A 10,943-nucleotide genomic window follows, 5' to 3' on the forward strand; every position below is an offset into this window, starting at 1 on the left:
CCATCCCTCCCACCCCACCCCCCACTCCAGCAACCCTCAGTTTGTTTCCTGAGATTAAGAATTCCTCATATCAGTGAGGTCATATGATACATGTCTTTCTCTGTTTGACTTATTTCGCTCAGCATAATACCCTCCAGTTCCATCCACGTCGTTGCAAATGGCAAGATCTCATTCCTTTTGATGGCCGCATAAGATTTACAGCTTAATTTTGTAATTAGAGAGCATGGTCTTTTAAAAAAATTGCTTATGTGTATTCCACACAACTTTTTGTTTTGAAATATTTCTATCTTAACAGAGTGTTGCATGAATAGTGTAATGAATGACGCTTGGATTCACCAGCTGACATTTTGCAATGTTTGTCTGTTGGGCTGGACCTCCCTGTCCCTGTCTCCCTGCCCCTGCCCCCATCACTGGAGAGTTTCTGGTAGACATGAGAGAATATAGTATTTTTGTTACTTAAATTCTTTGAAATTTTTTGATACTTATTATCTGTTCTAATATATGGTCCATTTTTCTACATGTCTCATGTGTGCTTGAAAATATGTATCTTATAGTTGTTGGGTGAAGTGTTTTATATGTGTCTATTTGTATGTGTGTCTAGTTTGGTAATTGTGCTATTTAAATCATTGTTTCCTTAATGATTTTTTTTTCTATTAAAATCTCACTGACTGTGGATTTTTCTATTTTTCCCGTAGTCTGTCAGTTTTTGCTTTACACATATTAAGGCCATTGTTAAGAGCATATAAATTTTAAAATTGCTACATCTTTCCTGGTAAATTGGATGTTTTATCCATATGAATTGACTCTCTTTATCTCTTCAGGCTTTTTACTTTAGAATCTATTTTTGCTTAATAATACAATGTTACTAGACTTATACCAGCCTTTTAAAAAATATTCTTTTAAGCTTTTTCCTTAAAGTAGAGCTTGCCTGGCACATATTTTTGTAATCTTTATTTTCAGCCTTTATATATTTGTCTCTTAATTGGAGCATCAAATTCTTTTATATTCAGTGTATTTATTTATGGTTGGATCTATGTTTCAACTTTAGATTTTATTTTGTCTTACCTACTTAATCTTTATTTTTCTCCCCTTTCTTGTCATCTTTTAGATTCATTACTTTTTTCTCATTTTCTTTTGTCAGCTAGTTTTAAAGCCAGCTAGTTTTAAAGTTTCTGTTTGTTTAGGGGTTACTTCAGAAATTATAACATGCATATTTCAATCAAAGTGAATTTATTGGAGGTAATTATCATGGAAAAGAAGGGAGCCAACATCAGCATGGTTGGGTGGTTCCCAAAGAAGTTTTAAAAATACTTTTAAGATTTATAAAAGTTATCTGTAAGGCAAGTTCGAGTAATACAGAAGTAGAAAGTCTTGGTTACCTTTCCTTACCACACCCCTTTGTGTATGCCCTTTCAGGATCTTTTCATTTGAGTTTGTAGGTTACTGCTTTATTATTTAAGATGTATTTACTTGAGAGAGAGGGTGAACGAGCCAGTGGGGCGGGGGTGGGAAGGGCAGAGGGAGAGAGAATCTCAAGCAGACTCCTGGCTGAGCTTGGAACCAGTCATGGGACTCGATCCCAGGACCCTGAGATCATGACCTGAGGTGAAACCAAGAGTCGGACACTCAACCGACTGAGCCACCCAGGTGCCCCTGTGGGTTGCTGCTTTAAAAAAAACATACACACTTGTTGCAACTTGTCACTGTTACCTCTTACTATAAATATCTTTCCACGTCCCGTATTCCCACTACATGTAGATAGATGTACGTCGTGATTTTGAAGAATTGTATAATGTCGCAGTGAATGGGTGAATCATAGTTTTCTTAAGCATTTTCCTTCTGATGAGCAATGTGCACTGACACCAGTTTTTTTTCACTATTAAAAGTAGTGCTGCAGTGAGCATCATTATACATAAATCTATAGGATAGATTCCTTAAAGTGCTGTCACCGGCTCAGAGGGAGTATATATTAACTCTTCCATTAGAAGAATTTAAGTAATGAGCTATCTAGAGTAGTCAGTATCAGGAAGCAGAAGTTAGAATGGGGCCGGAGTGGGAGGAAATGGGGAGCGACTGTTCGGTGGGTATAGAGTTTTAATTTTATAAGATGAAAAGTCCTAGAGATCTGCACAGTAATGTGAATAGGGTTAACGACTACTCAACTGTACTCTTAAAAGTGGTTAAGAAGGTAAATTTTATATTATGTGGTCTCTTTTACCACAGTTTTTAAAAATTAAAAAAAAAAAGCATTGGTGTAATAACGAAGGGTTTAGTATGATGGGAGAGAGGGGGTGGGTGGGTAGCCATGTAAGCCATTTCAAGCAGCCAGAACTTCATTCTTCAGGCAGTGGGGGCATTCAGATGGTTTCGAACAAGGGAAAAAATTGAGCACATGTGTATTTTAGAATATTCACTCAGGCACAAAGTGGAGGATCTACTGGGGCCACTGTGAAAGAGGGTGTCGGGTAGAATAGAGGCCAGGAGATCAAGTGGACGTGAGATAATACTGGATTACCGTCGTCGTGAGTGGAGGAGTAAATTCAGGAGGTGTTAAGGAAGTAGAAGGAAGGACCCTAAGGAAGGTGGAAGGAAGCAGGAGTCAGGGATGACTCTGGGTTTCAGAGGGTGTGGGTGTTCCAGTGGGGACCAGTGCCATTAACTAAGGCAAGAAATAGAACAGGAGAAGGTTCGAGCGTAAAACACCAAATGAGCTCAATTTTGAATGTGTTTTATTTGAGGTGTAGCCAAGTACACTTACTCAGGAGGCTTCTGGGTGTGTGGGCTTAAAGTCCAGCTAAAGAGAGAGACTTAGAAAGTGCTTTAAGGTATAAATGGTAAGAAAAAACATAGCCTAAATGCTCCATGTTTGTTTTATTTTTTTATTTTTTATTTTTTAAAGATTTTATTTATTTATTTGACAGAGAGAGACACGGTGAGAGAGGGAACACAAGCAGGGGGAGTGGGAGAGGGAGAAGCAGGCTTCCCACTGAGCAGGCAGCCCGATGCGGGGCTTGATGCCGGGACCTTGGGATCATGACCTGAGCCAAAGGCAGACGCTTAACGACTGAGCCACCCAGGCGCCCCAATACTCCATGTTTATTAAACACGTGTCAAAAGCACCCGTGACCCGGAATGTTAGTTAGTACGGGGTCAGAGAGAAGAATGAGGACAGAACTCGAGAAAGCATCCTGCCCCTCCGCCTGGAGGAAGAGCGGTGGGCTGGGGCCCCGGAGCAGGGGGCGCGAGGTCAGGGGGCTGGCGGCGGCGAGGCAGGGGTGAGGGAGGCACGCTTTCCGGAGGAGATTGGCGCCGGTGGCAGATGTCACAGGGGGCACCTCAGAAGACGAGAGAAATCACTGTGGGATTTGGAAGTTCAGCTCTTTGTCGCGGAGGCCTGTGAGGGGAAATCAGGTTTCGGTGAGTTGCAGAAGGACTGTGAGGTGAGGAGGAAGAGGCCGGATGCAGCCCCATCCTGCTTTAGGAGCAGGGGACAGGGACGCCTGCTGCGTGTCCTAGAGATGGGCTCCTTCTACCTACCACTGCTGTTGGCTCAATACATATTTCTTTGGTCCTTTCGTGCGCCCATGAAGCGCCTAGTCCCGCGTGGGAGCCTCCCTCCGTCCTCGCGGCAGGAATCAGGCGCGACGGAGCCGTTAGCTCTCGCCCTCCCTCACCCCCAGGCGCGGTGTGAGAGCCAGCGGATCCAGCTGCAGTCGGAGTTGACCCTGCAGCTGGAACAGCGCGTGAGCGAGCGCCTGGCGCAGGCCCAGGAGAGCAGCCTGCAGCACGAGGCCTCCCTGCGGGAGCATCACAGGTGCCCAGCACTTTCTGGATCCTCTCGGGTCCCTCCAGCCCACAGGCTCCCTCCTGGCTGCCCTCAGGCCCAAGTCCCCAGCGCCAGGCGCAGAGCTGCCCCTCTCCTGCCCCTCCCAGGCCCACTTCCCGTATCCCCTCTTCCCTACCAGTAGTTTTCTGGAAATGCTTCTTCAGTGAACCACTATCCCAGTCTCTGCCTCTGGGGACCCGGTCCCGAGACACCCGCTCTGTCCCCTCCCTGCTTCCCGAGCCCCGCTGTGCCAGGCGCACCTTCTGGCCCTTTCCCGTTTGAGGACTTTGGTCTCCAGGCTCAGCCCTCCTTCCTCACCCGTGTCCTCCTAGGAAGCAGCTGCAGGACCTGAATGGACAACACCAGCAGGAACTGTCCACTCAGCTGGCTCAGTTCAAGGTGGAACTGGCCGAGCGAGAGGAAAGGCAGCAGCAGGTGGCTCAGGACTACGAGCTCAGGTGCGGCTCCCTGCGGCGGCCCTTTCAGGCCTCCGTCCGTCTCCCGCGCGTGGAGCCCAACCCGGGCCTGTGGGCCTGTCCGCGTCTGCAGTGGCCCCGGCCCCTTGCATAGTCGCGGAGGCCTGCTGCCTCAGAGGCTGTCCTCCCCTCTGCCGTCTTCCCCCCCAGACTGGCCCGGGAGCAGGCGCGCGTGCGTGACCTGCAGAGCGGCCGCCAGCAGCTGGAGGAGCAGCGGGCCGAGCTGGTGGAGCGACTCCAGGCCATGCTGCACGCCCACTGGGAGGAGGCCAACCAGCTGCTCAGCGCCCCCACCTTGCCTCCGAACCCCCCGGTAGGCATCGCCCTCGAACGCGGCTGGTCCCGAGGTCGGTCCTAGCACCCGCGTTAGGGGGAAGCAACCCCGTGTGCTTCCTTGAAGAAGAACCGCCTCATCGAGGGAAGTCTCTGCCGTGGTCACCGCTCACCCAGGCCGGCCCGGGCCGTGGGGCCCAGCTCTCCTCCCCCAGCCCTAGAGGAGTCTCACCCCTCGCCCTATTCTGGTGGCATCTTCCACTTCCTCCTTGTGATTCTTCAGTTTTTATTTTAAGCTAAAATCTTTTTTTGGAAAAGATAATAACGTGCACGTGGTAAAAAAGGAAATCCAAACAGTTCAAAAAGGTGTGTGGTGGGAAGTGCTCACCGTCCTCCCCTGCCCCGCTTGCTCTGGGCCCCAGGGGTGGCCTCCCGTGCGTGGCCGTGCGACTTCTCATTTGGCCCGGTGTTTATTCGTGGACATCAGAGTCGTCCTCTATATCCTGCTTCCACGCACAGAGCTGACGTAAATATCATTCACGCGTGTCCTCGTGCAAGCCTATCTGTAAAGCTTCTGGAGATGGAATTGTGAGGTCAAAAATAAGCATTGTAAAACGGGATGGAAGGTGACAGATGTTACCAGATCCCCTCCTAAGGACTTTCTACTCACTTGTCCTCTTAAACTTGGAATCGAGGCGTCTGCGCCCTGGCTCGTGTCTTTACGTGCACAGAGCGTGATCCTCTTCCTGCCTCTCGTGTGCCCAGGTTCCTACCACCAGGCCCTCCAGCCCTGGGCCTCAGGAGCCAGAGAAGGGGGAGCGGAGGCTGTGGACTCTGCCTCCCGTGGCCGTGGCCCTGAAGCCCGTACTGCAGCAGAGCCGGGAAGCGGGGGACGAGGCGCTTGGAGCCCCACCTGTCCTCTGCAGCCCGTCCCCAGACCTCAGCCTCCTGCTGGGCCCCCCTTTCCAGAGCCAGCACTCCTTCCAGCCCCTGGAGCCGAAGCCGGGCCTCACCTCATCCTCGGGTAACCGGGGACGCACGTCACTGGGGTTCCCCGCGTACGCGCTCGCGGGCTCCCTCTTACCTCCTCTCTGTGTGGGGCTCAAGCAGTTAGTTTCCCAGACGTCTCAGTGACCAGAAGGTGCGAGGAGCAGGCTTCGAATAAAGGGAGTGGGAGCTCATGGGAGTCTGATGTCACTGGGGTGATGAGAACCGGCCTTGGGGCCGTGCGGGCTCTTGCCACCACTCCTCCCTGCACAGCTCCTTTCCCTGGTGGACAGCGCTCTCTCAGGTTCTTGCTGCCCTCACCTCGGCTGGCACGTGGGTTTGGCCAGCTGGGACATCGGCTCCAGCCGATAGTCTAGACAACCGGGGAGAGACATTGGTGTCCGGGTCAAGGAGAGGCGCTCTGATGGGTCGGTGAGCGTTCCTCGGGTGCAGGGGCGTTTCCCCGCTCGGTCAGCGGGGACTTGGGTGGACGGCAGTGCTCTGTGTGGTGCGGACCTCACGGCCCAGGTCCAGGGAAGAAGGAGAGACGGATTACATCACGACTTTGATTGTAAAAATCATGTAGTCATAGTTAAAGAGAATGAGGGCCCGAACATGCCTCTTAATCCCAAGCCATTCTGAACGTTGGTTTCTGTTCTTTGGGGAGTTTGTGGTGGGATTTCTTTGCCTAGAGTCCCAGTAGCACAGCTTTCCCCTCCTGCCCACACTTCTCAGGACTCAGCTGTGCATTCTCTCTCCAGCTGCTGTAAACTTCTCCCAGCTGGGATGCCCCTGCTATATTTAAGAGGCCTCTTTCCCTTGGCATTTGGGGGGTTGATTTGGGGAGGACTCCCCTCCCCTACAACACACCCACGGCCCCGTTTCACTTTCCAGCCGGGGGCTTCCACCCTGACCACAGGCCGGAGCGGCCGTTCCCTGAGGAAGATCCTGGGCCCGACGGGGACAGCTTCCTCAAGCAGGGGCTGCCGGCCCCCTCCCAGCTCCAGGGCCTCAAGCATTTTTTGCACCAGGTAAGAGAGGGCCCACCTGTCGCACCTCACCTCCTTCTCCGCGTCTTCATTTTCTCCTCCTGCGGCTGCACCCCTTTCAGGACTGGAGCTTCTGTCCCAGTCTGTCTGATTCCTGTCTCTTAAGCCCCTTCTGGAACTTCCCCAGCCTCTGCCTCCCTCCCAGACCCAGGTCTCTTTCCTGATCGGTCCTCCGGGCACCTTACTGTCTTGTCCCTGCAGCTGCTGGAGACGGTACCGCAGAACAGCGAGGCCCCCTCTGTTGATCTGTTGCCCCCGAAGCCTGGTGAGGGCCAACTCTGAAGAAGGCTGGGGCCGGGCGTGGGGAAGGTGGGAGCTGGTTGTCTGGAGTGGACCTCTGGGAGCTGGCAAAGGTCATAAAGCCTAACGAGGGCTGGGTGGTGGGGTGTCCTTGGCTCTTGCCCCGTTTCCTGATTCTCGAACCTCCTTCCTCTTGCCAGGTCTGCTGGCTGGCCCGTCGTGGGAGGAAGCAGCCCCGCACGTGCCACACCTCCCGCCCCCCGTTCATAAAACCAAAGTGCCCCTAGCCATGGCATCCAGTCTTTTCCGGGTGCATGAGCCTCCCTCAAGCCACTCCCAGAGCAGCGGTCCCGGCGGTGGCTCCCCAGAGAGGGGTACGTGGGCCGTGGCTTCCCGGAATGTAGACGGGGGAGGTCTTGGGTGCGGAGCTGGGACCTGGGACTGAAGGCCCTTCTGGGTTCCCGGCGAGCTGGCGCCGGGGCCCCAGGGTGACCAGCATTCCTGACGCGCCTCTCAGGTGGAGACGGGCCGGCTCCCGCGGGGCAGCTGATGGACGTGTCTCAGCTCTTACGACTGTACCAGGCCCGGGGCTGGGGGGCGCTGCCTGCCGAGGACCTGCTGCTCTACCTGAAGAGGCAGGAACAGGGCAGGTACCAGCCTGGAGGGCAGGGAGGATGGGAGGGAGATGGAGGGGGTCAGGCCCGTGGGCGGCCCAACTCAGGCAGGGAGGAGCGGGCTGGGTGCGGTCCACGGATCCACCGGGAAGCATCCGTTGTTCTTGCCCCGGGACGAAAGCGCGGGCAGCGGTGGGCCCACGGTCTTCCTCTTCCTCTGCCCCTCGCTGCTCCTGCCTCTCTCTGGTCTCTTCCTTTCTAGTGTCCATCTCCTCACCTGTAAACACCACCTCCGTGTCTTCATGTCCTCCTACCTTAGTTTTCTCCTCTTTACCCTGCGGCTCAGAACTCAGAATCTAGAACTGTGACCTCCTAGTATAACTCACTAGTGAGTCCGCCAGTGTCTCTTCCCGTTTGATCCCCAGGTCTGTCTCGTTTGTTCTTCTTCCCAAGAGACAGATTGGGGAGTGGGGCGGGGGGGCAGCTCCCCATCCTCATCCCTCCATTTGTGTGGCAGGACGGACAGCCGAGGGGATAATGTCCCCAGAAGGAACACAGACTCCCGCTTGGGTGAGATCCCCCGGAAAGAGGTGAGGGATAGTGGGGCAGGGACGGGGGCGTGGAAGGGCCCTTGCTGACTGGTCCCCGACCCCTGCTTCCTGTGCGTCTTGGGTGGCACGGTCTCTCCCCTCTGCTGGTTGACCGTGGCCCCCTCATGCTCGGTGCCTTTCTGCGGTGACGGGGAGGCCAACTTTCCCTCCTCTTCTCCTCACCCCAGATCCCCTCCCAGGGGCTCCCTCGCCGCCTCGCTCCAGCCCCTAAGACTGAAAAACCTCCAGTTCGCAGGAAAGGCGGGCACCCTGCCCCCAGCAGCATGAGGAGCCGGGGGGGCATCTGGAGATGAGCCCCTTGCCCTTTCTACTCTTCTCCTTTTACTAAATGCTCGAGGGTCTGTATTCGAGTCTCAGACTCCTAGGCATCTGAAAAAATGGAGATTTTATAGGAAACTACTTTGTAAAGAAACCTCATTCGGTTTGAGTATGTTTTTTATATGTTATATGTTCCCATTTTCTATTCTGTGGAAAAGACATGAAGGCTTTGAAGAAAGACCGCCTCTGGCTAGGTTCGAGAAGTTCCAGTGAGCTAAGGTTCAGTGTTTCGAGAGTAGAACGTGCAGAGCGATTAGCCGCGGTTGGCAGTGGAATTATGGAAGATTCTAATTTCCTTTATACGTTTCTGTATTTCTACATTTTCCAAAACAAGCATGTATGACTTAATAATCAGAAAAAACAGACAACAAACTTGTAATAAAAGAGTAAATTATTGTATAAAGAGTTTGAGTAAAAATTTGATTGTTGGGGGAGATTATTGCTTCTTTTTTTTTTTTTAATTTATTTTGAGAGAGAGGGAGGGTGAGCAAGAGAGAAAGCACAAGCCAGGGGGAGAGGCAGAGGGAGAAGCCGACTCCCCGCCGAGCAGGGAGCCCGAAGCGGGGCTCGATCCCAGGACCCTGAGATCATGACCTGAGCCGAAGGCAGACGCTTCACCGGCTGAGCCACCCAGGCGCCCCGAGATTATTGGTTCTTAAGGGCGAGTCAAGCTTGCGGATTGCATCGGCGGGGCGCTGACTGGCCGGCAGACACGCTGCGGTGGTAAGACACAGGTTAAAGACCAGACTGCTGGCCGGGGGAAAAGAAAAAAAGCCATCATTACAAAACCCGCCATCCTCCTATGCACGAGAATGAACAAGAAGGAACCGGCCCGTGTGCGAAGCTGAGGAAGGCCCCAGTGTCCCCGCACGAACCGGAGAGCCAGGAGTGCTGTTGAGGTCCAGCCACACACACCCTGGGACCCGCGCGCGCCGCAGCTCGGAGCCCAGCGCAGGCGGCGAGGACACCAGGGACGGCTCTGAAGGGCCTGGCTGTCCCAGGGTGTCTTCTGTGACGGGGGCCCGTCTCTCTGCCCCCCGGTTCCTTGGTCGGCTCCAGCACAGATGTGGTAGCCCATACCTCAGTGTTCCATATTAGCAAACGCGGGGTCTTGTGTGCTGCCACCACAGAGAAACTTCGAGCCCCCGGGGGAGGGAAAGGAGAGGAGATGAACGCCCGGGACCAGCTCTGGCCCTCGGTGCCCACGCTCGGCTACGCTCTCTGGCGGAGAGACGCCCTCCAAGCCCTGTCTGCCTCCCTGCCCACCCAGGAACACGTTGCCCTTGCTCTTTTTTACCTCAGGTGCATAAAACCAATTTGACCAAACTCTGTGATTGGTGGCATGTGGTCACCATTGCTACGAGATCGTTTTATGCCATTTTTACAAAGCCGGCCAGATGAACACCGAGTCCCACCTTGTCGTCTCCTGGGTTCCAACCTGCCACCGTCCGTCAACATGCCCTACATCTTTCTTGATGTGAAGGACGGTCCGGAGAGCGTTGCCCAACTCTCCAGAACGAAATCAGAAGGGGGCACAGTGTTGATTTAACCATTTGGTGAGCTAGTTATAGAAAGACAATGTCAGTTTTTTAAAAATATAGTGTACATGAAAAGCAAGGGGGGGGCTGGGGAGGAGGAGAAAGGCCACAGACAAGCAGCCCCCCACTTTTTCCTTCCATAATCATCTTGGGAATAGTCCAAGGGGGGAAAATGAAAGAATTTGCGCGTCCTAGAAATGCCCACACGCGGAGGAGGTGGGTGCAGGCTTTCATGTTTCACTTCGTGTGGACAGGGTGACGTGGGACTTGGTCCCCCGAGAATTCCCACAGCCCCTTGGGGGTGGGGGTGGGGCTTCTGGCGGTGGAATATATTGGGGTGAAGACTACACTCCACATCCAAGAAACCCAGAGGTGCACTGGTTCTGGGGTGAAGTGTGTTTCCCTGGTAACCGTCCAGAGCTGCCCGTGGGCCTGCTCCACACAGTCCCCTAGGGTCTCGGGCTCTTCGGTCCCACTGCTCGGCCCCCTGCAGATCAGCGTCATTATTTGTGTGGCTTTAGAAGCCAGATCGTGGTCACATGGGACTCTGGGCTGGCAAGACGGGGGAAGAGCCAGGCCCGACGTTTTGAGACCCATACTTGGAAATGCCACACATCAGCATTGCTTATGTTCCGTTGCCAAGACCTGAGTCACAGGAGACTCGGAAGCGGGGCCGGGCTGGCCGCCGTGCTTACAGCCCTAACCTCTGTTACGGTGCAGGAACCGGGGAAGAAGGAAGGATGGATTCGGGGTGGGCCACTAGCAGTCCGCCCTGCGGCGAGGGCCGCCTCCCTCGGAGGCGGTGGGAACAGTGGCTGAGACAGCCCATGCCAGTCATCAGCCCTGAGCGTGCGGACAGTGAAACCAGTCGGCGGGCACATGTAAATGGTCAAGTGACCCAGGGTCGCCGAGGAGGTGAAGCAGCAGAACCTCCACCCACGCTCCGCTGGTGGGGTCCCAGGAGAGAACCAGCAGACCCCTTTGGGAAATGTCTTGGCTTTATCTAGTGAA

General features: G+C 53.8%; 1 protein-coding gene across 11 annotated transcripts in view; it reads left to right on the plus strand.

Moving 5' to 3' along the window:
* The window catches only part of CNTROB (centrobin, centriole duplication and spindle assembly protein), a 21,744-nt gene extending 12,924 nt beyond the window's left edge, over positions 1–8,820 (plus strand). For 4 of the 11 annotated variants that reach the window (XM_032431953.1, XM_032431957.1, XM_032431954.1 and 1 more), the window contains 10 exons: positions 3,681–3,814; positions 4,159–4,284; positions 4,453–4,615; positions 5,341–5,599; positions 6,457–6,593; positions 6,813–6,876; positions 7,052–7,225; positions 7,369–7,501; positions 7,983–8,055; positions 8,244–8,820. In XM_032431953.1, the coding sequence (XP_032287844.1) occupies positions 3,681–3,814; positions 4,159–4,284; positions 4,453–4,615; positions 5,341–5,599; positions 6,457–6,593; positions 6,813–6,876; positions 7,052–7,225; positions 7,369–7,501; positions 7,983–8,055; positions 8,244–8,369 (1,389 nt within the window). In that variant the 3' untranslated portion in view covers positions 8,370–8,820. Of the gene's footprint in view, positions 1–3,680; positions 3,815–4,158; positions 4,285–4,452; positions 4,616–5,340; positions 5,600–6,456; positions 6,594–6,812; positions 6,877–7,051; positions 7,226–7,368; positions 7,800–7,982; positions 8,056–8,243 lie in introns of those variants that run through there. The other 7 variants (XM_032431949.1, XM_032431950.1, XM_032431951.1 and 4 more) reach the window with 3 other exon arrangements.
* The last annotated feature ends 2,123 nt before the right edge of the window (positions 8,821–10,943 follow it).

The sequence above is a fragment of the Phoca vitulina genome, unplaced genomic scaffold (genome assembly GCF_004348235.1).
Source record: "Phoca vitulina isolate PV1807 unplaced genomic scaffold, GSC_HSeal_1.0 scaffold47, whole genome shotgun sequence".
In the NCBI taxonomy this organism is placed as follows: domain Eukaryota; kingdom Metazoa; phylum Chordata; class Mammalia; order Carnivora; family Phocidae; genus Phoca; species Phoca vitulina.